General features: G+C 66.3%; 4 protein-coding genes across 5 annotated transcripts; 3 read left to right on the forward strand and 1 right to left on the reverse strand.

The window, feature by feature from the left end:
* Positions 1–4,175: 4,175 nt before the first annotated feature.
* On the forward strand, positions 4,176–6,912 carry RAD9A (RAD9 checkpoint clamp component A). The gene is made up of 11 exons (XM_080345537.1): positions 4,176–4,236; positions 4,316–4,386; positions 4,467–4,601; positions 5,209–5,323; positions 5,397–5,496; positions 5,688–5,797; positions 5,880–5,986; positions 6,057–6,121; positions 6,200–6,301; positions 6,389–6,596; positions 6,678–6,912. Exons 1-11 carry the CDS (start codon positions 4,203–4,205, stop codon positions 6,774–6,776), a joined length of 1,146 nt encoding a protein of 381 aa, XP_080201663.1. The 5' UTR covers positions 4,176–4,202; the 3' UTR covers positions 6,777–6,912.
* A 133-nt stretch (positions 6,913–7,045) lies between these two features.
* PPP1CA (protein phosphatase 1 catalytic subunit alpha) lies at positions 7,046–10,111 on the reverse strand. The gene is made up of 7 exons (XM_080345538.1): positions 10,033–10,111; positions 9,095–9,226; positions 8,738–8,968; positions 8,230–8,334; positions 7,918–8,141; positions 7,424–7,558; positions 7,046–7,223 (listed from the first exon to the last, which is right to left on the reverse strand). Exons 1-7 carry the CDS (start codon positions 10,085–10,087, stop codon positions 7,113–7,115), a joined length of 993 nt encoding a protein of 330 aa, XP_080201664.1. The 5' UTR covers positions 10,088–10,111; the 3' UTR covers positions 7,046–7,112.
* A 1,989-nt stretch (positions 10,112–12,100) lies between these two features.
* CARNS1 (carnosine synthase 1) lies at positions 12,101–22,758 on the forward strand. Its single transcript, XM_080344725.1, is given in 11 exon segments — positions 12,101–12,200; positions 14,034–14,052; positions 14,972–15,167; positions 15,170–15,202; positions 15,691–15,780; positions 16,082–16,569; positions 17,203–17,383; positions 17,926–18,011; positions 18,583–18,814; positions 18,930–19,201; positions 19,376–22,758. Coding segments are annotated over 10 exon segments (2,808 nt in total). The 5' UTR covers positions 12,101–12,200; positions 14,034–14,049; the 3' UTR covers positions 20,603–22,758.
* Positions 22,759–22,929: 171 nt separating this feature from the next.
* On the forward strand, positions 22,930–26,562 carry RPS6KB2 (ribosomal protein S6 kinase B2). Of its 2 annotated transcripts, XM_080345767.1 has the most exons (15): positions 22,930–23,052; positions 23,812–23,846; positions 23,923–24,043; positions 24,149–24,217; positions 24,286–24,433; positions 24,513–24,570; positions 24,660–24,760; positions 24,836–24,926; positions 25,000–25,090; positions 25,209–25,316; positions 25,403–25,465; positions 25,531–25,608; positions 25,692–25,799; positions 25,881–25,993; positions 26,137–26,562. In XM_080345767.1, exons 1-15 carry the CDS (start codon positions 22,981–22,983, stop codon positions 26,297–26,299), a joined length of 1,419 nt encoding a protein of 472 aa, XP_080201893.1. In that variant the 5' UTR covers positions 22,930–22,980; the 3' UTR covers positions 26,300–26,562. The 2 variants fall into 2 exon arrangements, with proteins under 2 accessions (XP_080201893.1, XP_080201892.1); XM_080345766.1 differs by having other exon boundaries at positions 25,403–25,608; positions 25,881–25,946.
* Positions 26,563–26,565: the final 3 nt, after the last annotated feature.

Consider the following 26,565-nt stretch of genomic DNA (forward strand, 5'->3'; position numbering starts at 1 on the left):
TCCCGCTCCCCGCTGCGGCACAACCCGGACACCCCTCGGAGCGGCGGCCACTCAGCCCCGCAGCCGCCGCACCGGTTACCGGAGCTTCCCCCGGTGCCGCGGGCTGCCCGGACCCGTTCGCCGCGGCCACGGGGGTACGGGAGGGGGGAGCCCGGTGCCGCCCGACCCCCCCTCAACCCCAACCTTCCTCCTGCGGGGTGTGAGAGCCAAGAGCCGCTTCCTTCCCCATTAACCTCCCCGGGTGGGACACGCCGACCCGGCACCCGTGGGGACCGTGACAGTGACCGCGGCGATGACTGTGGCGTTTCTCATCACCCCCCGGGCTGCGGGCAGCCCCCCCATGGCCAAACCCTTCTGAGACCCCCCACCCCATCCCTTCCCCTCCTGACCCACACCCACAAGCGGGTGCTGCCCCAGGGATGAGCAACGTGTCCCCACCACAGGCTGGGTGGCTCTTGGGGACAGGGGGAAATGTGCCCCCCCCAAAAGAACAAAAGACAAAACCAAAGCAAAGCAAAGAGCTTTGTTTAAAACAAAGGCGCTGGCCGGCCGGCGCTGCTCGGGCGTGCTGGGAGGTAAAAACCAGATTCGTTTCCACTCCGGCCCTGGCCAGGTCTGAGCCCTCCCGGCAACTTTCCCGGCAGCAACCGCATCCTTCTGGCTCTGCCGGGGGGGGCACAGGGGGACTGGCCGCCCCCCAAACCTGCAGGGATGCTCCGTGCCCGACCCACCGGCCCCGGGTTTAGGGACCCCTCATACGGATAAACCACGTGCTGACACCCGCTGTGACGGCACCGCGGTGATTTATTGGTTGTAATCTGTGGATTTGGTGTCAAATCCCCGACGAAGTGCCCACCAGACGTGCTGGGGGGGGGGCGTGGGGAACTCTCGACTCCCCCAGTTGAGGCAGGGGCTTCTCCAGCTCGTTCGCAGCACCTGGTGTGGGGTCACAGCCTCTCCCCACAGACAGCATGCAGGGTATCTGGTTCCCTCCCCCGAGCAAACAGCCCCCGCCGGCAGCGTGGAGAGGTTGGGAAAAGCCGCCGGCACATCCCTGGGGGGCTGCCAGCCCGGGGGGGGCTCGCCAAGGCCTGCCCGCTCAGCGCTGCCCCGTCCCCTCCCCAACAGGCAGCGCCGAGGTTGTTCCTGGAGTTTATTCTGGCTCACGCTGGGCCAACATCTGAGAGAGGAGAACGAGGAGGAAGGTAACGCAGCCCCCACCCCTGCAGGACCCCCCCACCTGCTGCCTTCCCCCCCAGCTCCCCCCTCCTCCTCTGCTGAGCCCCGCGCCAACCAGAGGTGCCAACATGGAGCCCCCACCCCAGGGAAAGAGCGGGGCACAAAGCCCCATCCTCCTCCTCCTCTTCCTCCCCCGGCCCTGCGCACCCGCTGCCCTCGGGGGCCACGTCACCAGCAGCGCCGTGGGCAGCTGACCTCACCTTCGGCCTGGCCGGGGTGCCATGTGTCCCCCCCGCTGGCGCCACTGCCGGCCCTGCCTCCCACTGCTGACCTTTGCGGCGGGCAGTTCGCCTGCCTGCCCACAGCCCCCCCGGGCCTGCCTGCCCCCCCAAGGGCCAGGGAGACCCACAGACCCCTGCACTTTGGGGGGGTTTAGCCCCAAACTGCCTGCAGCCCCTTCGAGCCGTGGGCTGGGGCAGGCAGGGGACTGTCCCGGCTCCTTGGGGACACCCCCGGGGCACAGGCGGGGGACGTGTCGGGGCAGCAGGAGCCCGGCTGTCCCCTCCTGCCGGGCAGGGAGCGGGAGCCCAGCTGTGGCCGTCTGTCTGTCTGTCTGCCTGGGCGAGGGCACCGCGCCATGTGCCGGGAAGGAAACGGCGGCTCTCAGGGGAACCGGTGGGAGGGGACACCCAGGGAAGGTGACAGGGATGAGGGTCGCCAACCCCAGGGTTGCCCCCCAGCCCCACATCCAGCCCGGTCTCCGGTGCGTCAGGGCGGCCAGGGGAGGAGGGAGGGGTGCGCGTGGCTTTGGCCACCGCTGAGGTGTGTGTGTCACGACCGCAGCCAGCTGCGTCCTATCCGCAGCCCCATAAAACGCCGAGCCCCGAGGCCAGAGCCCCTCCTGGGGACGCTGGCTCCAGAGGAGCCCGGCTGCTGTTCCAGAGTTGGAACGGACGCTCGCACACACAATCCCATCCTCCTCCTCCTCCTGGGAGGAAGAGGCCGGTAGCCAGTGCTCACCCCAGGGGCGGAGGGAGCCAGATCCAGACAACCCTGGGGGGCCGGACCCCGAGCCCAGGCCAAGGCAGGCCTGCGAGCCCCTGAGCTCCCTGCCTGCAGCCCGAGCCCAGCCACACACACGTGCCTTGGCCCAAAGAGCGGCCACACAAAGGTCAAAAGTTTCCCTACCTGGCTCCAAAACGCTGGGCGCAGGGTACTCAGATTGGCGCTGAGCACCATCAGCACACCTGAGATGGAAAAGAGGTGGAGGGGGAGAGGCCACGTGCGGGAGGACAGCAGCCATGGGACATCGGCTCTGCGCCCCTTCCTCTCTCAGGTGCCAGCGCGCTGGGGCCCCTCAGCTCGGGCTCCGCAGCCACCAAGCCCGGGAGGAGGGACTTGGGCAGGCGCTGATGGCGGCTGGAGGACCCCGCTGCGAGCGCGAGGCGAGTTCCTCGCAGCCAGACCCCCCCGGCTTCCCTTGAGGCCCCAACCTGAGAGCCAGTCGCTCCGGGCCGGCTGCAGGCGCCAGGAAAGTGCTTTGCTGAGCTTCCCCCTTCACCAGCCTCAGCCACGGCGCCGGCTTTCCAGGTACGGGCTTCCCACGGCAGGGCAGCCTGCGGGATGGAGAGAGCGTTAACAGCGGCCAGCGCGGCTACAACGTCCTCTGCTGCCTGCAGAAGTGAGTGTTCCCTCCTGCCGCGGCTTGTCCTGCTCCAGGTAAGAAACAGCAAGAGCATATTGGTGTAAACTGCCCTCTGGCCAAGCTCACTGCACCTTGGTGCTCCACGGCAGACTGGGGCAAGATGCGATGTGCTAGGCGAGCAAGAAATGCTCCTTGAATAATTCTGAAATGATCGTGAAATATGCTTAGTAAACCTTTCCCACGCCAACACTTGGCTGCTCACAGAGATCATTGACAGAACACAACGCCAGCAGCGCCTCCCGGGGCAGGGAGCCCTGGACACGCGGCTCCACGGAGGAGGACCCGGAGCACGGGGAGCACGGGGAGCACGGGGAGAATGGGGAGCATGGGCAGCACGGGCAGCACAGGGGGCACGGGGAGCCCTGTGCCCCGGGAGGGCGGCAGGGCAGCGGGAGAAGCGAACGGGGGCTGAGCCGAAGGGAATGATGAAGCGGTGCAGGGCAGGCCGAGCCCGGGGCTGCGGGAGGGAAGGGGACTCGGGACTCGGGGACACTCACCGCCGGGACTCCTTCGAGGGGCAGCGGAGGCGACACAACGAGCAGCCCGGGGCTCCCACGGGGCAGCCGGGCCAGGCGGCGGCGGGCAGGGGATGGGCCCAGGGCGGGAGGCGGGCGAGCAGGCGGGCCCCGGGACGGGACGAGGCCGCAGGGAGCGGCCGGGACCCGGGAACAGCGACAGGGATCGGCCGGGCCCGGGAGCCGTGCGGGGACACGCACACCGGCCGCCCGCCGTCGAAGCCCCATTGGCTGAGCGGCACGTCACTCCAACGGCCGGCGGCGCTTGCGCCCTGTCGGCCAATAGCGAGAGACGTAAAGGGGGTGGGGGGGCGGGCCTGCCCGCGCGCGCGCCGCCGGAGCATGGGGCGGGGCCGCTCCCGGTCACGTGAGGCGTAGCCCGCCGCTGGGCCGTCACGTGGATCGCGCCGACCAATCGGTCGGCGGAGGAGGCGGGATGGAGGAAGCCTTCTACCCAATGGGAAGGCGGGCGGGAGAGGGCGGGGCGGGAGCGGTGCCGGCGCGGAGGTGAAGCGGGAGGAACCACTTGGGGGCTGGAGAGGGAGGCGGGCGAGACCATTCTGGGCGGCCGCTGAGGGGGGGAACGGCACCCCCGGGGCGCTCCGGGCCGGAGGGGGAACCACTGCCGCGGGTGGGGGGAGTCGGGTGCGACCATCGCGCGGGGTGGCGCGGCCGCCACCATCCGGTGAGGGCGTGGCCTCGGTGCGGGGGCGTGGCTTCAGCTCGGGGGCGGGGCTTGGGGCAGGCGGGCGCGAAGCCCCCACGTGTCCGCCCGGTCCCAGTGCCGTTACCCGCCCCGCACCATGAAGTGCATCGTCACCGGTGGCAACGTCAAAGGTGAGCGGGGCCGAGGGGTGCGCAGGGGTGCGGGGGACACGGGGGTGCCCTGTGTCACCCCCTGCCCCCTGTTCCCCAGTCCTGGGCCGAGCCGTGCACTCCCTGTCCCGCATCGGAGACGAGCTGTACCTGGAGCCCACCGAGAGCGGGGTACGGGGCACCGGGGGCAGCTTTTGGCATCGGGGGGGACGCTGCATCCCCACCGGTGCCAGCACGCGGTGTGTCCCCAGCTGTCCCTCCGCGCCGTCAACTCCTCGCGCTCCGCCTTCGCCTCCTTCCTCTTCGCTCCCCTCTTCTTCCAGCTGTATGAGCGGGGCGGCCGCCAGCCCGACAGGGAGCTCGTCCGATGCAAAGTGCTCATGAAGGTGCAGCCACCATCGCACCCCAAAGCTCCTGGGTACTCGGGGGGGCAGGCACAGGGGTGGTCAGTAGGTTACAGAGGTTCTCTCCGTTCTCTGCTCTGCCCTAGTGAGGCAGCATCTGGAATATTGTGCCCAGTTGTGGCCCCTCAGTTCCAGCAGGACAGGGAACTGCTGGAGAGAGTCCAGTGCAGCCACCAAGATGATGGAGTGTGAGAAAAGGCTGAGGGAGCTGGGGCTCTGGAGCTCGGAGGAGACTGAGGGGTGACCTTATTAATAGTTATCAATATGTAAAGGGTGAGTGTCAGGAGGATGGAGCCAGGCTCTTCTCGGTGACAACCAATGATAGGACAAGGGGTAATGGGTGCAAACTGGAACGCAAAAGGTTCTATTTAAATATGAGAAGAAGCTTGTTCCCGGTGAGGGTGTCAGAGCCTGGCCCAGGCTGCCCAGGGGGGTTGTGGAGTCTCCTTCTCTGCAGACATTCCAACCCGCCTGGACACCTTCCTGTGTAACCTCATCTGGGTGTTCCTGCTCCATGGGGGGATTGCACTGGACGACCTTTCCAGGTCCCTTCCAACCCCTCACATTCTGGGATGTCCCCTCCCCGCAGTCCTTCCTGGGCATCTTCCGCTCGCTGCCCTCGCTGGAGAAGACAGTGGGGAAATGTCTGATCCTGCTCAAACCCCGGGCGAACCGCCTGGTCGTGCAGCTCCACTGCAAGTACGGTGAGTGCTGCGGGGGGGACACACAGGGTGGCAGCGCCGTCCTGCCCCGCTGAGCCGCTGTCCTCGCTGCCAGGTGTCACCAAGACGCACAATTTGGCGTTCCAGGAGTGCGAGCTGCTCCAGGCTGTGTTCGACACCCAGCGCTGCACCAGCAGCCTCTGTGCCCCGGCTCGGTGAGTGGGGGTCACCGGGGGGGAACTGTGGGGTAGAGGCTGGGGTGACAAAGGGGATGGGGGTGGCAGCGGTGCGGACGGGACAAAGGGGACACTGCGGTGGCACTGGGATGGAAGGAGGGATGGTGGTGGGAGCCAGGGTGGTGGTTTTGGGGTCCTCAGCCCCAGATGTCCCCCCCGTGTCCCCACAGGCTGCTGGCAGAGGCTGTTGTCCACTTCCCACAGACGCTGGCTGAGGTGACGCTGGGCGCCGGGCCTGGGGGCAAGATCAGCCTCCGAAACTATGTGGAGGACGAGGCGGGTGAGCCCTGTGGAGCCGGGGGGCCCTTCCCCAGGCCTTGGGGTGCTTCCACAACCCCCTGACCCCCCTCCTGCCCCCGCAGTGCCGAGCAAGACGATGGTGACGGAGCTGCGTTTGGCCGACGATGAGTTCCAGACAGTGTCCGTGACCCCGGGCTCCCGCATCACCTTCTGCCTCAAGGAATTTCGGGTGAGACCCCACCCTGGTGCCCCCCTCCCAGGTCACCCCTCAGCCCCCCCAACCTCCTCTTTGTCCGCAGGGGCTGCTGACCTTCGCTGAGGCCTCCAACCTGCCCCTCACCATCCACTACGATGCACCCGGCAGGTAGGAGCAGCCCCCCAGACGCCCCCATGCCAGCCCTACCCCTGGTTCCGCCCGCTCAGGCTTCTCTCTGCCCCCCAGGCCGGTGGTTTTCACCCTGGAAGACACGGTGCTGGAGGTTCACCTGGTGCTGGCCACCCTCTCCGACCCCGAAAGCGACCCGCAGCCCCCCACGGCCAACGGGTAAGTGGGGCCTGTGTCAGCCTCAGCTACCATCAGTAGGGACCAGAGTGAACGGTCCCCACTCTGCTCACTCGCCCCCTCCCCCAGTGTCTCCCACGTGCCCGCCCCGTCAGACGACTTCGCCGATGACCTCGAGTCCTACATGATTGCCATGGAAACCAGCGCCTACGAGGACGGTCCCTCGGGGGTGCCTCCCAGCCCCACCTTCCCCCTGCGCACCCCCCGTCCAGCCGAAAGCGACCTCGAGGAAGAGGAGGAAGAAGGAGCTGTGCCAGGGACCCCCCCTCACAAGAAGGTCTGGGGTGGGCACGGGTGTGCCTGGGGACAGGGGGACGGGCACAGCCCCCTCCTGACCCCCACCTCTCCCCCCACACAGTTTCGCTCCCTGTTTTTCGGCTCCGTGTTGACGCCGGGGGGGCCCAGCCCGGCCCCCACCCAGGAGGTGCTGGCAGAGGACAGTGATGGCGAGAACTGAGAGCCTCGAGCTGCCAACACCCACACTGCGTGACCCCGTAACCTCCAGGACGGGCACCAACCCAACCCCCAAACACAGGCACCCCCCCACGACCCATTACAAGTTTATTCCCAGAAAAAAAATCCTCCTGCCCCCCCTCCATCCGCTGCCTCCCCAGGGCTGGGCTCTGGGCTCCCCCCTCACCCCAGTGGTCCCTGCCCCGGGGGTGGATTTGCTTTGGTGGAGCGTGGCGGCGGGGGGAAGGATCTTACAAATAAAAAAACCACGAATCGAAAGAAAAGCGACCTGATGCTGAGGGTGGGGGGCCGGGCCCCACCCCGGGGGGCGGCTCACGGCTCATTTCTTGGCTTTGGCAGAGTTGCGGGGAGGGGTGACGGGGCGTCCTGTGGGGTTCAGCCCGCTGAACTGCCCGTATTTGCCCTTGTTCTTGTCAGCCGGCTTCAGAATCTGAAAGAGGGGAAAATAGGGTGAATGGGGGTGCTGCAGGCTGTGCCTCCACGTTGTCTAAGCCCGCGAACTCCCCTCCCACCTTTAGAGTCGAGGCTCCCCCTGTCCTCCTGCCCTCGAGCAGGAACTGGGGCACCCCACAGCCCCCCCACAGTCACCGCAGGCCCAACCTCCCCCCAAAACCACCTCCCTCAGCTCACCTGGAAGGAACACATCAGCGTTTCATCCACGCTCATCATGGCGCCCGCGTTGTCGAACTCCCCGCAGTAGTTGGGCGCCGAGAAAAGGGTGACGAGCTGGCGCTTGGCGAAGAACTCGTAGCCGTCCTCTACCACCTGCGGGGGGGACACAGCTGGCACCCTGGGGCAAATACCCACCCCCCAGGACAAACACCCACCTCTGGGGGACAAATATCCAGTCCCTGGGGTATATAACCACCCCCTGGGGCAAACAGCCACCCCCTGGGGCAAATACTCCCAGGGATGCTGCCCACAAAGTCCAGACAAGCCCCTCAAGGTCAAACATCCCTCTCTGGGCACAAATACCTTCTCCCCATACACACCCAGGCAGCCCCAAGAGCAAATATTGCCCTTGAGGGGCAAACATGAGGGGTAAAACATCTGCTCCACAGCCGATACCCACTGGGGACCCAAATATGCCCCCCCCCCGCCATCAGTGGGGTGCCCGGTGGTACCTGGTGCGCCCGACAGATGAGATCCAGGTCGTGTTTGTGCAGGAATTTGGCCACCACCTCAGCCCCGAAGGTGAAGGAGACGCCGCGATCATTCTCGCCCCAGCCCTGCACGTCCTTGTCCGGGTCGGACCAGAGCAGGTCGCACAGCAAACCCTGATCCGGCACGTCCGTGGGGCGCATGATCCGCCGGATCTGCTCCATCGATTGCAGATCGGGAGACAGCCCTGCGGGGAGAAGGCGGCTGTGTCAGGCCCTGTCACCCCCCCGGGGCACCCCCAAAGCTCCCGTCCCCCCCTCCAGCGCCGTGCCCACCTCCGTGGCAGCAGAAGATCTTCTCGTCCACGATGGCGGCGATGGGCAAACAGTTGAAGCAATCGGTGAAAGTTTTCCAGAGCTTGATGTTGTACCGTCGCTTGCCTGCAAGGAAGGGGGTGTGGGTGCCTCGTGCTGCCCCTTTGGGGGTACAGGGCCCCCCATGTGGGTTTCTGCCCACCTTGGTGAAGCACACGCAGCTGCTCCACAGTGGTAACATGGCACTGTGTGACACAGGGGGTGTCCTCGGGGTGCACGCTCGTGGCAGGGGGGTACAGGGGTACGAGGTGAGTGTGGGACACCCAATGCAGATGGTACTGGGAGCACTGGGTTGGCACAGGTTGGTTGTGGGTACGGGGATGGTGGCAGGAGGATTCCTCTGGTGACTGTAGGTCAGCGCAGGACAGCACAGGGACAAGCAGAGGGGTTGGGGACACAGCAGAGGGATTGTGGGGGGGACAAGCAGAAGGGTTGTGGGAGGGACCACAGCCGCAGCTCAAGCACTCACATTCGTCGTAGAAGCCATAGATGCGGTTGATGCTGGCGCACTCGTGGTTGCCGCGCAGGAGGAAGAAGTTCTCGGGGTATTTGATCTTGTAGGCGAGCAGGAGGCAGATGGTCTCCAGCGACTGCTTGCCCCGGTCCACATAGTCGCCCAGGAACAAGTAGTTACTCTCAGGGGGGAAGCCCCCGTACTCAAAAAGCCGCAGCAGGTCGTAGTACTGCCCGTGAATGTCACCTGGAGTGGGGGGGACAGGGTGCGTGTGAGACCCCAGGTCCCCATCTACGTCCCTGGGGAAGCACAGGGACCCCCAGCTGGTCCCTGCGCCCATCCCGGGGGGTCACCCCGGCCGTGCCCTCTCACCGCAGATCTTGAGCGGCGCCTCCAGCTCCAGCAGGATGGGCTGGCTGAGGAAGATCTCCCGCGACTTCAGACACAGCCCCCGGATCTCGTTCTCCGTCAGTTGCACGTTCTTCCCCGGCCGCGACCCTTGGACTGGGCCCAGCAGAGAAATAAACGTCAGGGATCCCCCCAGTGCCCCATATGCACCCCACAGAAGGACAGACATGGGGGCTGTGGGGCACCCTGTGGGGACTCGGGGGTCCCGCCACACCCAGAGAGGGTCCTGGCCGCCCCCATGATGCGTGGGCAGGGATCACCCCCCACCCCAGGGCACCCACCTCCTGCCAGAGCTGAGGATTGTGGCAGAGCCCCCCAAACCCATATTCTCCCCCCACTCCAGCATCCCTGTCCCAAACACCCCCTCACCCACATCCAACGCTGGGGGGGGTGGAGACTGTTAAGGGGCCTGGGGTTATGGTGTGGGGGGAGGCGCTGGGGCCGTTGAGGGGGGCAATGGGGCTGTTTGGGGGGGCTTGAGGCCATTGGGGAAGAGGAATTGGGCTGTTGGGGGGGGTGGTGGTTGTTGAACGGTCCTGAGGCCTTTGCGGGGGCACAACAGGATCGTGGAGGGGGCTCTGGGGCCACTGCGGGGGGAGAAGGGAGCCCGTGGGGGGGTGGAGGCCATTGGGAGCCCCGGGACTGCTGGGAACCCCGGGGCCGCTACAGCGGAGGGGCGATGCCGTTGGGAAGGGGGGTGGAGGCCGCTGGGGGGACCCTGGGGCAGCTGAGGGGACCCCGGGGCAGCTGGAGGCCCAGGGGCGGGGGGGGGCGGAGCGGGGGGTGGAGGCCGTTGTGGGGTCCCGGGGCCGCTGGGAGCCCCGAGGCCGTGACCGGGGGGTTCCCGGGGCTCTTAGGGGTGGTGGGACCGGGGGGGTCCCGGCAGTGGCGGGGCCGCTCACCCTCCAGGAGGCGGCTGATGATGGAGTCGAGGTTGAGCTTCTCGGTGTCCGCCATGGCCGCCGGACGCTCCCGCCCCGCCCCGCCCCGCCCCGCGCGCCTCGAGCGCCCGGCGGCCGCGCCCCCTGGCGGCGCGGAGGAATCAGCGGCGCACCCGGGGGGTCCCGGGGACAGCGGGCAGGGGGACACGGCGGCCCTCAGTATCTGTGTCTCGGTCCTCGGGGCACAGGGACAGCCCGGGGACACGGTCGGAGGGGGGGGAGCAGGTACTGTGTCAGATGGAGTCACCGGGACTGGGCTGTGACACGGCGCGGAGTCAGGGGGACCCGGGGGGGACATAGTGCTCAGGTCCCCCATGGGATGGGTAGGGGCCCGGTGCACCCCCCTCAGCGCGTCCTGGTACCGAAAAGTTGGCTAAAAGGCTCCTTAACACTGCTTGGAAAGCGTTAAAAAGCGGCACTTCCATTGCTGGCCGCTCCAGGATCGGTTTTCTCACCGAGCGTGCGCAGGATTTGCGCTTCTTGGCATTTATTACATGTAGCTATTGCGTATTCATTTGTTTGTACTGCTTAGCTCATGCATTAAACATAATTTATCTCCATAACCCCGCCCTTTGCCTGCAGACCGCGTGTATTCGAGGGTCTCCAAATTAATTTATGGTGTGATTAAGTTATGAAAGACGCGCCCATCATTAACTGATTGACGCAATAAATGCTTCTGACCACCTGGAAAAACAAGTGATATTTTTCAACTTTCAGATCCTCCTGCATGACAAGAGGGGCGCAGAAGATTAAGTAACACATTGTTTAGAAGCAGAGCGCTTAGTTTATATTTAACTAATAATTAATAGATGTATTGTAAGTGAGAAACTAAACAGTCATAACTAACATCATCAGTTATTTCTTAGTATAGATGTATGCCAAAATTTTCAAAAATTGTAATGCATATGTAATGATTATGTGAATATAAGCAACACAAGAGCGTCCTGTCTTTGGAGCACTGACAGAAGATGATCCCCAGAGCTGATAAAATAAAAAACACCGCGTAACAGTAGAATCGACTCTGCTGTTAAGTTTATTTCTCCGTTTCAGAACATTCCCCTTTTCCAGCTCGCAAACCAAGGCCATCCCGCTTCGCCTCTTGTCCGGTTTCTGCAGAGCTATTGTTCCTCTGTTAGGTTTCTGTTCCGTTATTCCGAGTCTTGCTGCTTCGTGCCCGAGGGTTTCCACAACATTCTTGTTGTTCTTATCAGTCCCCGCCGCGGGGCCACCGCTGTGAGCAGCACCGGCTGTTGCCAGGAGGCTGTTGCCACCCCGGTGTCCCCAGGGCCACCCCAAAGCCTGGGCTCAGCGGGCACTGCGCTAGGGGGCTCTGGGGACACTGTGGGGGTGGCACAGGGGTGTCCTGGCTCGTGGAGGGTGGCAGGGCCAGCCTGGGAGGAAGGAAAGGGGCGCAGACATCATGTCTGTGTCCCTGCCTGTCCCCTCGCCTGTGGCAGTCATTAATCAGCCCCCAAGGTGGGACCCAGGTAAACAGGCAGTGGGGACAGACCGCAGCTGGCACCGGCGCTGCCACCACCTCCGCTTAACGTGCCGCGCTGTGCCACGCCGTGCCATGCCACACTGTGCTGTGCCACACATGCCGTGTGCTGTGCCAAGCCGCGCCGTGTCGTTCCCTGTGTGCCACGCCATGTGCCATTCCCCATGTGTCACGCTGTGCCATGCCGTGCCATTCCCCGTGTGCCGTGCCGTGCCATGCCATGCTGCGCGGTCGGGAATATCTCCCCGGGGGGGTGACAGCCGCCTGGCCCCAGCCCTGACATTTCTGCTCCGCGGTGTCAGTTTTACAGCCGGCCCCGGCTGACCCCGCTGGGCTGTCCCCGTCCCCTGCCCCCCCGCAGCGGCACCCCGGCCCCGCTGGCTCCAGATCCCCGCTGCCTCCTTGTCCCAACAGTCCGGTACCCCCTGGCCGAGGCTCCGCACCCCGCTCCCCGTCCCGGGCCCCCCGGGCCCCCCCCGGCCCCGCCCCGATTGTCCCCAGGGCCGCCCCGCCCGGACGGGAGGCGACACCGCCACCGCCGGGACCGCAGCGGGGACAGTTGCTGTGCGGGACGCGACAGCACCGGACACACCGACTGCCACTGTCACCGCCACTGTCACTGCCACCACCGGTGGGTGCTGGCGCGGGTGGGAGTGGGGGGGATCTGGAGGGGTGTGCGGCGGCGGGGGGACGATGCTTTTTTTGGGGAGGGTGTATATACACACACTGGAGGTGCTGGGGGGGGTGCAGGAGCAGAGGGATCGTGGTCGGGGTGTGTGTGCGTGTGCATGTGTGTGTGCATATCTGTGGCATGTCTGCGTGCATGTGTGTATGTGCATGTGTGCGCATGTTGGTGTGCACGCCTGTGTGCGTATGTGTGTGTTCATGTGTGTGCATGTCGTGTCGGTGTGCGTGTGCATGTGTGTGCATGTTGGTGTGCATGTCTGCGTGCATATGCGTGTTTGTGTGTTCATGCATGTGCAAGTGCATGTGCGTGCATGTCTGCACGTGTGCCTGCATGAGTGCATGGTGTTTATGTGCATGTCTGTGTGTGCATGCATGTTTGTGTGCATGTCTGTGTGCATGCGTGTGTGGGTATGTTGCATCTGTATGTGCACGTCTGCATGTGCACGTGTGTGTGCACAGTGTGACAGTGCAGGGGTGCAGGGGTGCAGGAGTGCAGGGGTGCAGGGGTGGGGGTGGCTGTGCCAGGGCTAGCTGGGTGGCAGGGCGTGGGTGGCAGCGTGTGGGTGGCAGGGTGCGCAGGGCTCCCCGGCGTGGTGGCCGTGCTGGTGGCTCCGTGCCTGCCGGTGACGGTGACAGTGACGCCGTGGGCAGCCGGAGATAAGCCGGGGGACGTGCAGCATGGCAGCTCTGCCATGCTGGGGAGAGGGGGACGGGGCGGGGGGGGGCAACTTTGGGACGGGGACGTGGGACAGGGACACCCCAGCACGCTGAACCACCACACTGCAGCAGCGTGTCCCCACGGCCTCCCTGCTGTCCCTCGCTGTCTCTGGAGATGGGGACAAAGCCGGGGGGCAGGGGTACAAGCCCGGCTCGGGGGGAGGGTGCCAGCGCCTGGCGCGAGGTGCCCGTGCCCCCCCGGCAGTGGAGGGGACAATGGGGCTCTGTGTCGCCCGCCGTGCCCAGCGCCTAATCCGGGGCACGGGGCCGGGGGCCGGGCACCCCGGGGTGGCGCGGCGGGGTTTAAAGGCCAGAGCCGACCGGTGTCCCCAGTGCCAGGCGTCCCCGAGCCCTCGGCCCCTGCGCGCTCTCAGGCCACCAAGGTACCCGGGGCAGGCGTGGGGGACACAGCTGTCCCAGCTTGGGGACCTCAGGGCCATCCCCCAGCGAGGGGCGGAGCGGGCACAAGGCGCTCCCCACGCTGGTGACAAGGGACACGCAGATCTGCAGGGATCCCTGTGGCTGCCCCATGTCTGTGTCTGGGGGGGTCCTCGTGCTGGGTGGGCATGGGACAGAGCCATATGTCCCTTAACCCTGTCACTGGCTCCTGGCCACTCCTTGGGGACACCCCACAGGGCTGGGGGACCCTGAGTGAGTGGCTGCAAGTGGGCAGTGCTCAGCTCTGTGCCTCAGTTTCCCTCCGTGACCAGGTGTGCCAGGCACCCTGCTGGGAGCTGGGGCACCCCACGCGGGGGGCAGGGAGGCCCCGGATGCCTGGGTCCGCACCCCCAGGACACTTTGCCCCCCCTGGGCAGGGGCTGCCCCCTGGCTGTGCTGAGCTGGCATGGGATTACGCTAATCCCTGCTCGGACTCAGCCCGAGCTGCTGGGGTCACCGGGGCTGGCACCGAGGGGACAACCTGGGGTCACTAAGGGGTGCCCCAGGAGGGGTGGGTGCTGCTGGAGGGGTGTCCTGCGGGCTGCGGGGCTGGTGAGGGGGTGGCAGGGGGGTGACACGTCCCCAAGGAGCCCCACTGACTCTGCTCATCCATCTCTTGCAGCCTCTCAGTCACCAGGATGGTGAGTGGCCCCCGGGTGGGGGGGTCCAGGCCGAGGTGGGTGCCCTGTCCCGCGGGGCACAGCCCCAGTGAGCCCCGGCAGTGCCGGGCACGGCCACGGGGCCGCGGGCAGCGTGGCGAGCTGTGCCCACCCGCCGCGTGACCCCACGGGGACAAGGGGACGCTTTGTCCTGGAGCTGGCGGCCCCGGCAGCTGGCACAGCCCCGCGGCCCCGAGGAGGCGGCTCCGAGCCCGGCACTCGCAGCCCCCCAGCACCCTGACCCCCACCCACGCGTGGGCAGCCTCCCTCTACACCCCTCTGCCCCGGCACAGACCATTAGCCGCATGCCACCCCATGCCAGGCTCATGGCAGTCCCTTAGCTCTGTGTCACCCTGTGCCAGTCCCATACCCATCTCTTAGCCCCATACCAGCTCCATGGCACCCCGTGCCAACCCCATGCCAGTCCCTTAGCCCTATGCCACCCTGTGCCAACCCCATGCCAGTTCCTTAGCCCCATGTCACCCTGTGCCAGCCCCATACCTGCCCTTTAGCCCCATACCATCCACTTAGCCCCATGCCAGTTCCTTAGCCCCATGTCGCCCTGTGCCAACCCCGTATCAGTCCCGTAGCCCCATGACAACCCCATGCCACGCCGCGCCAGCCCCATGCTAGCCCTCAGTCCCATACCAGTCCCCCATACCAACCCCTGAGCCCTGTGCCACGCCATACCAGTCCCTTAGCCCCATATTATTCCCTTAGCCCCATGGCAGTCCATACCAGTCCCTTAGCCCCATACCAGTCCCTTAGCCCCATGCTATCCTGTGCCAATCTCATACCAGTCCCTTAGTCCCGTGCCACCCTGTGCCAGTCCCATACCAGTCCCTTAGCCCCGTGCCACCCCCTGCCACCCCTGTGCCAGCCCCGTCTCTGCCCCCTGCAGCTCTCGGTGGAGCAGACGAGTGCCGAACGGGCACCGATGCCGCAGGAGCAGGAGTGGGCAGGTCCCGAGGCGCTGTGCCCGGGCTGGCTGGAGGACGAGGCCCCCGATGGCGACCTGCCCGAGGACAGCGGGGACCCCGACGGTGCCACCCAGGCCTACGAGCTGCTGCAGAGCACCCTGCGCCAGGAGGGCTGCCCCACACGCTGGATCGATCTGCAGAGCCCCGCACGGGTGGGGACACGGGGGTGGCAGGGACAAGGGTGGCACTGGGGGCAGGGTCAGGTGAGGTTGCAGGAGTGGCATGGACTGGGGTGGCAATAGAGTCATGGTGTCAGGTGGGGACATGGAAGTGGCAAGGACAACGGTGGCACTGAGGACACAGTGCCAGTCTGAGGACACAGGTGTGCCAGGGACAACGGTGGCATTGAGGGCACAGTGCCAGTCTGGGGATACAGGTGTGCCAGGGACAACAGTGGCATTGAGGGCACAGTGCCAGTCTGGGGATACAGGTGTGCCAGGGACAAGGGTGACACTGAGGGCACAGTGCAAGTCTGGGGAGACAGGTGTGCCAGGGACAAGGGTGACACTGAGGGCACAATGCCAGTCTGGGGACACAGGTGTGCCAGGGACAAGGGTGACACTCGGGGCATGACACCAGTCTGGGGACACAGGGGTGCCAGGGGCAGGATGGCACCAGGGTCCCTGTCCCTTGCTGGCAGGGTTTGGCCCTCTGGACATGACCGTCTGCATCCTGGGCTCCCCCACCGCCTTCCTGCCCATCCTGCTGGAGGGTGGCACCCGCTGCCCAGGTGGGTTTGTCCCCCTTGTCCCCACCCCGTACGAGACACCCGTGAACCCCCAGCGGGTGCTCCCCACGTCCCACTTGGATGCCCCAACCCTGGACCAAAGGGTTTCCCCAACCCACCTGCGCATGATTGGGAGGGAAACTGAGGCAGGGGGTGAGGGTGGTGCCAGCTCCCCCATGTCCCACAGTCCCATTAACCCCAGTACACACCAGTACCAGCGGCAAATGCCAGCCCAGGGTGCTGGGGGGTGTTTTGGGGCAGGGGACAGGTGACGAGCGCTGCCCACACCCCTGCCCACCCGCAGGTGCCATGGTGCTGTGCCTGTCACCCACCTGGGCCAGCCGGGTGCCCTCGGAGACGTCCCCAGGCGCCTGGTCCCTGCTGCTCTCCCGGGGGGTGTCCTTCGAGGCGGGGGGCCACAGCACCCTGGACACCTTCGCCCCCCCCCGCCGGGCCAACTATGTGACCGGCACCTTTGCAACGGGGGGTCCTGAGGGGGGCTGGGTGGGCGAGCTGGCCCGTGACCTCGACTGTCCCATGGGGGGCTCGGTCCCGCTCGCCCACTGGCTGGAGGACCCGCTGGTCAGCCGCTGGGTGCTGGCGGCCCGCGCTGGCCTGCCCGTGCCCCCCACCCTGGCATTTGTCCTGGCACCGAGGGGGGACATCCCCACGGAGCCGGTGGCCCCTGGCGTGAGGCTGGTGCGGCTGAAGGATCCCCAGGGCCAGGAGAAGCTGGTGCAGGAGGAGGTGGGCGCCTTTTTGGGGGGCGCCGCCATGGAACCCTACAGCCAGGTGGGCATGGGGGGCACCCGCGGGGCATGTTTGGGGTATAAGGGTCAAGGTCACGGGCATGGTAGGGTGTGCGGGGGCATCCATGGGGCACAGCGGGGACATAAGTGTGGGGCAACCTGTGGGGCACATTGGGGCATTCAGGGGCACCTGTGGGTCACACACTAGTAGGGTGTCACTGGGGATACGGGGTGGCTCTTGGGGTGGTGGTGGCACAAGGTGGTGCGTGCAAGTGGTGGGATGGCAGAGGGTGGCATGTGGGGGCGGCCATGGCATGGGGTGACATGGAGATGTCCGCAGTTGGTGGGGTGGCACGGGGTGATGGGGGTGACCATGGCATGGGGTGACATGGAGATGTCCACAGTTGGTGGGGTGGCATGGGGTGACACGTGTGGGTGGCGGGGTGGCCACAGCATCGGGTGTCATGGGGATGTCTGCAGGTGGTGGGGTGGCGCGGGGTGATGGGGGTGACTATGGCATGGGGTGACATGGAGATATCCACAAGTCGTGGGGTGGCACAGGGTGACACGTGGGGGTGGCCACGGCATGGGGTGACGGGGATGTCCACAGGTCGTGGGGTGGCACAGGGTGACACGTGGGGGTGGCCACGGCATGGGGTGACGGGGATGTCCACAGGTCGTGGTGCGGCCAGCAGGGTGGCGGTGGCGTGGGACGGGCGCCCGCAGCACTCACGGGAAGGAGGAGGGGACGGCGGTGGCACAGGCGGTGGGCGCGCGGCTGGGCGGGCTGCGGGAGGAGGACAGCGTCCTGCTGGAGGCCATGGTGCCCACCGCCTGCCTGCCCCTGCCCCCCCCACGTAAGACCCCCGCCCTTGGGCGCCCACCACCCTGGGATGGGAGGGAAGGGCCCCCCCGGGCTCCCCTGGGTCCCTGTGGCAGTGCCGGCCACATGTCCATCCCCGGGGATGGAGGGGTGGTGGCCAATGGGGCAACCAAACTCCTGGGCTCCTTGGGCAGGGCATGAAGGTGTCCACCCTGGAGCGTCAAAGTCACCTGGGGTGGAGGGGAGGTCACCCTGGTCCCCCATGGTCACCTGGAGTAGGGGTGGGAGAGAAGGTCACCCTGGGCCCCTGTGGTCCCCTGGGGTGTGTGGTGGGGAAGGTGGCCACCTTGGTCCCCCATGGTCCCCTGGAGCAGGGCAGGGTGGTGGGGTGACAGCCTTCAACCCCTTACAGTCCCATAGGTCTGGGGGTGACAGTGGCCACGCTGGACCCTGCAGTGCCCTGGGATTGGCCGGGGCCACCGTGGTGCCACTTGGGGGGGGTCCCAGAAGCCCATGAGGGGGTGGGGGTCAGGCAAAGTCCCCCGTCCCTGGCCTGCCCTGTCCCTCGCCCCCCAGGCAGCCCAGCCCCGCGGCTGCCGATGTCCCTGCGCATCTGCACCCTCGTCTGCAGGTCCTGGGGGGACCGGCCCCAGCTCTGCCAGGTACGGCCCCGCCTGCACAGGCTCCGCCCCTTCGAGTGGGTGTGGCAGGGTGGGTGTGGCCGTGGGTGTCCCCACCCGCGGGTGGGGCATGGCTGGGTGTGTTCCATCCATTTATGGGGTGGTGGCGTGTGTCCCCATGTCCTGGTGGCCCTGTGTGTCCCTGGGCTATGCTGGCCGTCCATGCCCCCATGCCCTGGTGGCCACGTGTGTCCCCAAGCCCTGGATTAGTCTCTGTCCCCTTGGCCTGGGTGGCACCCTGTGTCCCCCCAGGCTATAGGGTGGTTGTGTCCCCATGCCCTGGTGGCAGTCCATGTCTCTGGGCTACAGGGTAGCAGCCTCCGTCCCCATGCCCTGAGTCAGATGTCTATGTCCCCATGCCCTGGTGGCAGTCAGCAACCCCAAGCTACAGGGGGGCAGCCAGTGTCCCCATGCCTTGGTAGCAGCCCACATCCCCAGGCTATGGGGTGGCAGCCAGTGTCCCCATGCCTTAGATCAGTGTGTCTATGTCCCCATGCCCTGGTGAGAGCCCATGTCCCCATGCAACGTGGTGACAGCCGGTGTCCCCATGCAGGTGGCGTGTGGCGTGGGGCGCGCGGAGGCTCCGGTGCGGCATGGGGCAGCGCTGCCCCAGGGCCTGGACTCCAGCCTGCAGCAGTGGGGGGTGGTGGCCCCGAGCCAGCGCCAGGCACTGGCCAAGCAGCTGCAGGCGGCTGCCGAAGCCGCCATGGCCGCCCTCCTGGCCACCGAGGCCAAGTTGAGTCCCCAGCAGCGCGGTGGCACTCGCGCCCGCACCGACCTCCTGGGTGAGTGTTGGGGGGACAGCACCGGTCCCCAAGGCCACCCCACGATGGTGGCACTGACCTGGATGGTGGCACTGACCTGGGGTGCTGAGTGCGGTGTCCCCATCCCTGTCCCCAGGTGTGGACTTTTTGCTGGCATGCGTAGATGACGCTCTGGAGCTGGTGGCCTTGGCCACCAACAGCCAGCGCTGCCTGGAGACCTGCCTGCTGGCCGAGAACATGGGCCGTGCCGTGGGGGAGCCCCCCGGTGACCTGCCCCGGCTGCTGGCCGAGGTCATGCTGCACCGGGCACAGTGTCACCTGGTCGAGGGCAAGGACATTCTGCTCATCGGGGCTGGTGGCGTCAGCAAGAGCTTCGTCTGGGATGCAGCCCGTGACTACGGCCTGAGGGTGAGGAGACTGGTGGGCGCTGCCGTCAGTAGGTTTCAGAGTGAACACTATGTAGCAGTGCCCATGCTTCGGGTGGTCCCTCACTGTCCCAGTTGGTGGGCTGGGTGGCACAGCCACAGCACCAGGTGTTGTGTGTCCCCACTCTGCCATGGTGACACCTCTCTGGGGATGCAGATCCACCTGGTGGAGTCCGACCCGGAGCACTTTGCGGCGGGGCTGGTGCAGACCTTCCTGCCGTACGACAGCCGCGAGCACCGGCGGGACGAGGAGCACGCCGAGCGGGTGACAGAGCTGGTCCGCGCCCGGGGGCTGCGACCCCACGCCTGCCTCTCCTACTGGGACGACTGCGTGGTACTGGCGGCACTGGTGTGCCAGCGCATGGGGCTCCGCGGCTGCTCCCCCTCCGCCATCCGCGTGGCCAAGCAGAAGAGCCGGACCCACCAACACCTCCAGCGGTGCCGCCACGGCCGCCCACCACCTGCCGCCTTCGCCGTGCCGTGCCGCCGGCTGCAGAGCCACGGGGATGTGGAACGGGCGGCCGGCTCCGTCCCCTTCCCCGCCGTGGCCAAACTGGAGTTTGGGGCGGGCGGCGTGGGGGTGCGCTTGGTAGAAAACACCGGGCAGTGCCACCAACACGCTGCCCGGCTTTGGCGTGACCTCCGGGACGACGCCGACCACCCGGGGATCGGCTTGGGCTGGGGGAACGCCATGTTGCTGATGGAATACGTGCCGGGCACCGAGCACGACGTCGACCTGGTGGTGTTCGAGGGGCGGCTGTTGGGCGCTTGGGTGTCCGATAACGGCCCCACGCGCCTGCCCGCCTTCCTGGAGACCGCTGCCTGCCTGCCCTCCTGCCTGCCCGCCGACCGGCAGGCGCAGCTGGTGCGGGCGGCCCTGCAGTGCTGCCTGGCCTGCGGGCTGCGCGACGGCGTCTTCAACGTGGAGCTCAAACTGGGTCCCGCCGGCCCCCGCTTGCTGGAGATCAACCCCCGCATGGGCGGCTTCTACCTCCGCGACTGGATCCGGGAGGTCTACGGTCCCGATTTGCTGCTGGCGGCCGTGCTGGTGGCGCTGGGGACGCCGCCGGTGCTGCCCGCTCGCCCCGCGCCCCGCGGGCACCTGGCCGGGGTGATGTGCCTGGGCTCGGAGCACGGGTGGACGCTGGGGGGCGGCGGGGGGCTGGCGGCGCTGCAGGCGCTGCAGAGCCGGGGGCTCGTCCGGCTCAATCGGCTGTTCGAGGAGACGGCGGGGGACGGCGAGTACGAGGAGCCGTGTCTGAGCGTTGCCTGCAGCGGGGAGACGCGGGCAGACGCTTGTCTGCGCCTGCTGGGGCTGTGCCAGGCGCTGGGCATCGACTCCCCCCGCTACCCCGTCGAGCATTTCTTGTCCCATTTTAAATAGCCACGGGCAGGCAGCGGGGCCAGCGGGGGAGCGGCGGGCACAGGGACAGACCCTCTGCCCTGGCAACCCCTCCCGCAGCCCCGCCGCCCCGCTCCCTGGCATCCCCGTGGCACCCCATCGTCTGCCATCCCCTGACACCCCGCTCCCTGGCATCCCTCTGGCACCCCATCTTCTGCCATCCCCTGACACCCTGCTCCCTGGCATCCCTCTGGCACCCCATCGTCTGCCATCCCCTGACACCCCGGTCCCTGGCATCCCCCTGGCACCCCATCTTCTGCCATCCCCTGACACCCCGCTCCCTGGCATCCCTCTGGCACCCCATCTTCTGCCATCCCCTGACACCCTGCTCCCTGGCATCCCCCTGGCACCTCATCTTCTGCCATCCCCTGACACCCCGCTCCCTGGCATCCCCCTGGCACCCCATCTTCTGCCATCCCCTGACACCCTGCTCCCTGGCATCCCCCTGGCACCCCATCTTCTGCCATCCCCTGACACCCTGCTCCCTGGCATCCCCCTGGCACCCCATCTTCTGCCATCTCTTGACATTCGGTCCCTGGCATCCCCCTGGCATCCTGTCCCATGACATCCCCCTGCTCCCCCTGGACCTCAATTCCCAGCCTTGACACTCCACTCCCCAGCATCCCACCCCCCCATCTTGGCATCCCATTCTCTGACATCCCCCCTACTCCTCTGGCACCCTATGTCCTTGTCCTGACACCCCATCCTCTGGTACCCCCCCACGCCATCCTGACACCCCATCCTCTGACACCCCATCCCCTGACACCCCATCCCCTGGCGTCTCCCCATCCCCTGGCACCTCATTTCTCTGTTCACCAACATCTCCCCGGCTCCCCTGACATCCCCCCCACTCCTTCCTTGTCCTTCCCCATCCCTGGACTCTCTGTCTCCCCCCGCCCTGGCACCCCCAAACCTTGCTCCCAGGGTCCCCTTGTCCCCGGAACTGGGGGGTTTGGTGCCCCTCCCGTGCCAGCGGACACACAGGGGGACACCAACCCCCGATAGGGGGTAGGCAGGGTCCCCCCTTAATGAATCTTGCTAATGGGGGGAGGGCAGCCCCCCAGAGGCACCCAGGCCACCCCACCAAAGCAGCAGGTGCAGCCTGGTGATGAGGAGACCCTACAATAACAAACCTGCCTGGAGACACCCTGCAGTAATAGACCTACGTGGGGAGACCCTACAATAACAAACCAGCACAAGGGAGACCCCACAGTAACAGACTGAAGTGGGGAGACCCTGCAATAACACACCTTGAAGGGGAGACCCCACAATAACAAATCAGCATGGGGACACCCCGCAATAACAGACCTGTGCAGGAAAACCCTACAATAACAAAGGAACACCCGGGGACTCCCCGTGGTAGCAGAGCAGCTGGGAACACCCTCCAGGAAGAGCCTTGTATGGGGAGCCCTTGTGATAAAGGGCTGTCACTAGAGAGACCCTACAACAACATTAGTGACCCTACAATAACGCCAGTGACTCTACAATAACACACAGCCCCTGTAGTGCCCAAGACCCTACAACACTAGTGACCCTATAATAACACCAATGACCCTACAATAACAGTCCCTGTAGTGCCCACGACCCTACAATAACACCAGTGACCCTACAATAGCACGCAGCCCCTGCAGTGCCCGTGACCCTACAATAACACCAGTGACCCTACAATAACAGTCCCTGTAGTGTGCGTGACCCTACAATAACACCAGTGACCCTACAATAGCACGCAGCCCCTGTAGTGCCCGTGACCCTACAATAACACCAATGACCCTACAATAACAGTCCCTGTAGTGCCCACGACACTACAATAACACCAGTGACCCTACAATAACACACAGTCCCTATAGTGCCCACGACCCTACAAAAACGTCAGTGGCTCTACAATAACACACAGCCCTTGTAGTACCTGCGACCCTACAATAACACCAGTGACCCTCCAGCAACACGCAGCCGTGTCAGCTCCGCGGTACCACTAGTGTCCCCTCAAAAAACACGCGTGGACCCCGAGCGACCCCGAGGACTCTCCGTCTCTTCCACGGGCGCTCCCGCCCCCTTCAGCTGTCGTCACGGCGGCGCCGATGATGTCACAGTGACGCAAGGGGGTGTGGCCGGGCGGGGAGACCTCAGTAAAGGCTGTGAGCGACCACTCCGGCTCTGTCGTTGTCCCTCCGCGCCCCCCCGGGATCCCCCCCGTTCCCCGGGATCTCCCCGTTCCCCGCGGGACTTCACCTCCCGGCGTGCTCCGCGCCGGGGATCCCGGGGTACCCCTGGTGACGTAGGGGCGGGGCGGGGCTGGAGGGGCGGGACCGGGGGCGGGGCCAGCGGGGCGGGTCCCGCCGGGGTCCCGGTGCGGTGCCGTCATGGCGGGGGTGTTCGATATCGACCTGGAGACCGAGGAGGGCAGCGACGGGGACGAGCCCGAGCTGGGCGCCGTGAGCCGCCACCGGGGCACCGGGACCGGCTGGGGACGGGGAGCGGCTGGGGACGGGGGGGACACCGGAGCTGGCGGAGCGTGGAGCGGGGATGGGGACGGGGCGAGCGGGATAGGGACGGAGACACCGGGAGCGGCTGGGAACGGGGATCGGGACGGGGACGCTGATGGGGGGTGAGCGGCGCCGTGACCTGATGGGGACGGGGGGATCGAGGGCAGCGGGGGTATGCGGGACAGACAGGGGACAAGCGGGGGACAGGGGACAGGCAGGGATCCCGGCGCAGCTCCGCCGGTACGGGAGGGCAGAGGGAGGTTCCCGCTGGGCAGGGCCCGATCTCAGCCCAAAAACATCCGGCTGGGCCGGTGCGTGGCACCTCGCCCCGCTCTGCCTGCTGCGGGCGTCCTGCCTGCCCGCTGACTGTCCTGGGTTTCCTGCCTGTCCCCTGTCCCCTCTCTGCCCTGAATCCCCTGCCTGCCTGCCATGTGTCCCCTGCCTGCCATGTGTCCCCTGCCTGCCATGTGTCCACTGCCTGCTGTGAGTCCCCTGCCTGCCGTGGGTCCCCTGCCTGCCGTGGGTCCCCTGCCTGCTGTGGGTCCCCTGCCTGCTGTGGGTCCACTGCCTGCTGTGGGTCCACTGCCTGCCCTGGGTCCCCTGCCTGCCTGTCCTGGGTCCCCAGTTTGCCATGTGTCCCCTGTCCGCCCTGGGTCCTCTCCTCCCCATAACCCCCTGCCTGCCACTGACCTGGGTTCCCTCCTGCAGGAGATGGAGCTGGAGCCCCGGGGGAACGGCCTGGAGTAAGTGAGGGACAGGCAGGGGACAGGCAGGGGACAGGAAAGGGGGTCTGTCCCCACTCACCCCCTCTCCCTCCAGGCCCGTGGGGCACTACGAGGAAATTGAGATCTCGGAGAGCAGCGTCAACAACGGCCCCGAGCACATCGGTCCCCACTGCTTCGAGCTGCTCCGCGTCCTGGGCAAGGGTGGCTACGGCAAGGTCGGGGGTGGGGGGCACAGCAGATCAGGGGGTGGCTTTTGGGGGTGCTTGGGGGGGACCCAGCATTGCCTGATGTCCCCAGCCACATCAACTCTATCCTTCTAGGTATTCCAGGTCCGCAAAGTCCAAGGCACCAACACAGGGAAGATCTTTGCCATGAAGGTCCTGAAGAAGGTAGTGCCACCCTGGACCCCCCCAAGATCCCGCCGGGGAGCCCCTCGCTCACTGCATGTCTCCTCCAGGCAAAAATCGCCTGCAACGCCAAGGACACAGCGCACACCCGGGCCGAAAGGAACATCTTGGAGGCCGTCAAGCATCCCTTCATCGTGGACCTCATCTATGCCTTCCAGACGGGTGGCAAGCTCTACCTCATCCTGGAGTGCCTCAGCGGTCCGGGGCGGTCTGGGGGGGGACACAGTGGGGACAGGGATGGCTCAGGGGGGTCCCACTTGGGGTTGTCACCTTGCAGGTGGAGAGCTCTTCATGCAGCTGGAGCGGGAGGGCATCTTCCTGGAGGACACTGCCTGGTAGGGAAGGGGTGAGGGGGCTGGGGAGGGGGGTTGTGGAGGGGGGCAGGACCCCAATGCTGCTCACAGCTGCCCCCCCCACTCCCCAGTTTCTACCTGAGCGAGATCACGCTGGCACTGGGCCACCTGCACTCCCACGGCATCATCTACCGCGACCTCAAGCCGGAGAACATCATGCTCAACAGCCAAGGTGGGCTGGGGGCTTTTGGCGTGGTGGTGGGGGGTCCCCAAGGGTGACACTCACCCCAACCTCCTCCTTCTGTAGGACACATCAAGCTGACGGACTTCGGGCTGTGCAAGGAGTCAATCCATGACGGGGCTGTCACCCACACCTTCTGCGGCACCATCGAGTACATGTGAGCCAGGTTCAGCGTGGGGGGGAATATAGGGGACCCCCTCCCACTCAGGGACCCCCCCGTGTCCCCCCAGGGCCCCTGAGATCCTGGTACGCAGCGGGCACAACCGGGCGGTGGACTGGTGGAGCCTGGGCGCCCTGATGTATGACATGCTCACAGGATCGGCAAGTCCCACTCCTGCTCTTTCCTTCCCCGGGGAGGGGGGTTAACATGACCGGGGGGGGTCGTGGGTGTGTGTTTGGGGGGGGTCCCCAGCGGGGTGATGCTGAGCCTTCCTCGCAGCCCCCATTCACTGCCGAGAACCGCAAGAAAACCATCGATAAGATTCTCAAGGGGAAGCTGGTGCTGCCGCCATATCTGACGCCTGACGCGCGGGACCTGCTCAAAAAGGTGCCCCCCCCGACCCCATTTTATTTGTGTAGGTCCTACCATAACACACCCCCCCGTGCCCCACTCTATTCCCCTTTCTCTTCCAGTTCCTCAAGAGAAACCCTAACCAGCGGGTTGGGGGTGGCCCAGGCGATGCGGCCGATGTGCAGGTACAGGGGTGGGCACGGGGGGGTGCCAGGCGGACCCTCCACCCCCCTGACCCCCCTACCTGCAGAAACAGCCCTTTTTCCGTCACATCAACTGGGAGGACCTGCTGGCCCGCAGACTGGACCCCCCCTTCAAACCCTGCCTGGTAGGGATGGGGCGGGGGGGAGGACAGGCAGGGTGGGTGTTGGGGGGCACCCATGGGAGCACCCATTGCCCCCCACCCTGCAGCAATCGGAGGAGGATGTCAGCCAGTTCGACACCCGCTTCACCCGCCAGACGCCCGTTGACAGCCCGGACGATGCCGCCATCAGCGAAAGTGCCAACCAAGCCTTCTTGGTACGGGGGGGACAGTGGGGACCCCTCCCTGGGTGGGGTTGGGGACCCAGCCCCCCCCGTGACCCCTCTCTCTGCCCACAGGGCTTCACCTACGTGGCCCCCTCGGTGCTGGAGAGCATCAAGGAGGGGTTCTCCTTCCAGCCCAAGGTGCGCTCCCCCCGCCGCCTCAACAGCAGCCCCCGCACCCCCGTCAGGTACCTGCTCATCTGGGGGGCCACGAGGGGACTAGGGGGCTGCTTTGCAATGGGGACATAGGGGTGGGGGGTGTTGGGCACAAGGGGACAGGGCTGATGGCACAGGGGTGCCCCCCTCACCCCCCCATGTGTTCTCCCCCCAGCCCCGTGAAGTTCTCCCCCTTCGAGGCGTTCAAACCAGGGGAACCGATGGAGCTGGGGGGCAGCCTGCCCCCCCCCCAGCCCGAGGGCACGGCCCCGCTCCCCATCAAGACCCCCGTGGGTGCCAAGAAGCAGAAGGGGGGACGGGGGCGGGTGCCCAGGTAGGGGTTGGGGGCGGGGGGTGGGTGTGACCCGAGGAAGGACAGCGGGTGCTGGTGGCGGAGGGGCCCGGTGCCCCCCTCATGGGGTTGGGGGTCGCACAGGTGGGCGCCCCCGCCCCCCGCTGCCAGGCAGGACTGGTTTTGGGGGTGCAGGGACACCCTGGTGTGGTGATGGGGGTGTGGCCCCATGGGGTGTGGCCCTCGAGGGTGTGGCCCCTCCAAGGGTGTGGCCCCAGCTGCTGGGTGTGTGCCAATTAAAGGACTTGATGA

Source organism: Nesoenas mayeri (assembly GCF_963082525.1).
Source record: "Nesoenas mayeri genome assembly, chromosome: 5".
In the NCBI taxonomy this organism is placed as follows: Eukaryota; Metazoa; Chordata; class Aves; order Columbiformes; family Columbidae; genus Nesoenas; species Nesoenas mayeri.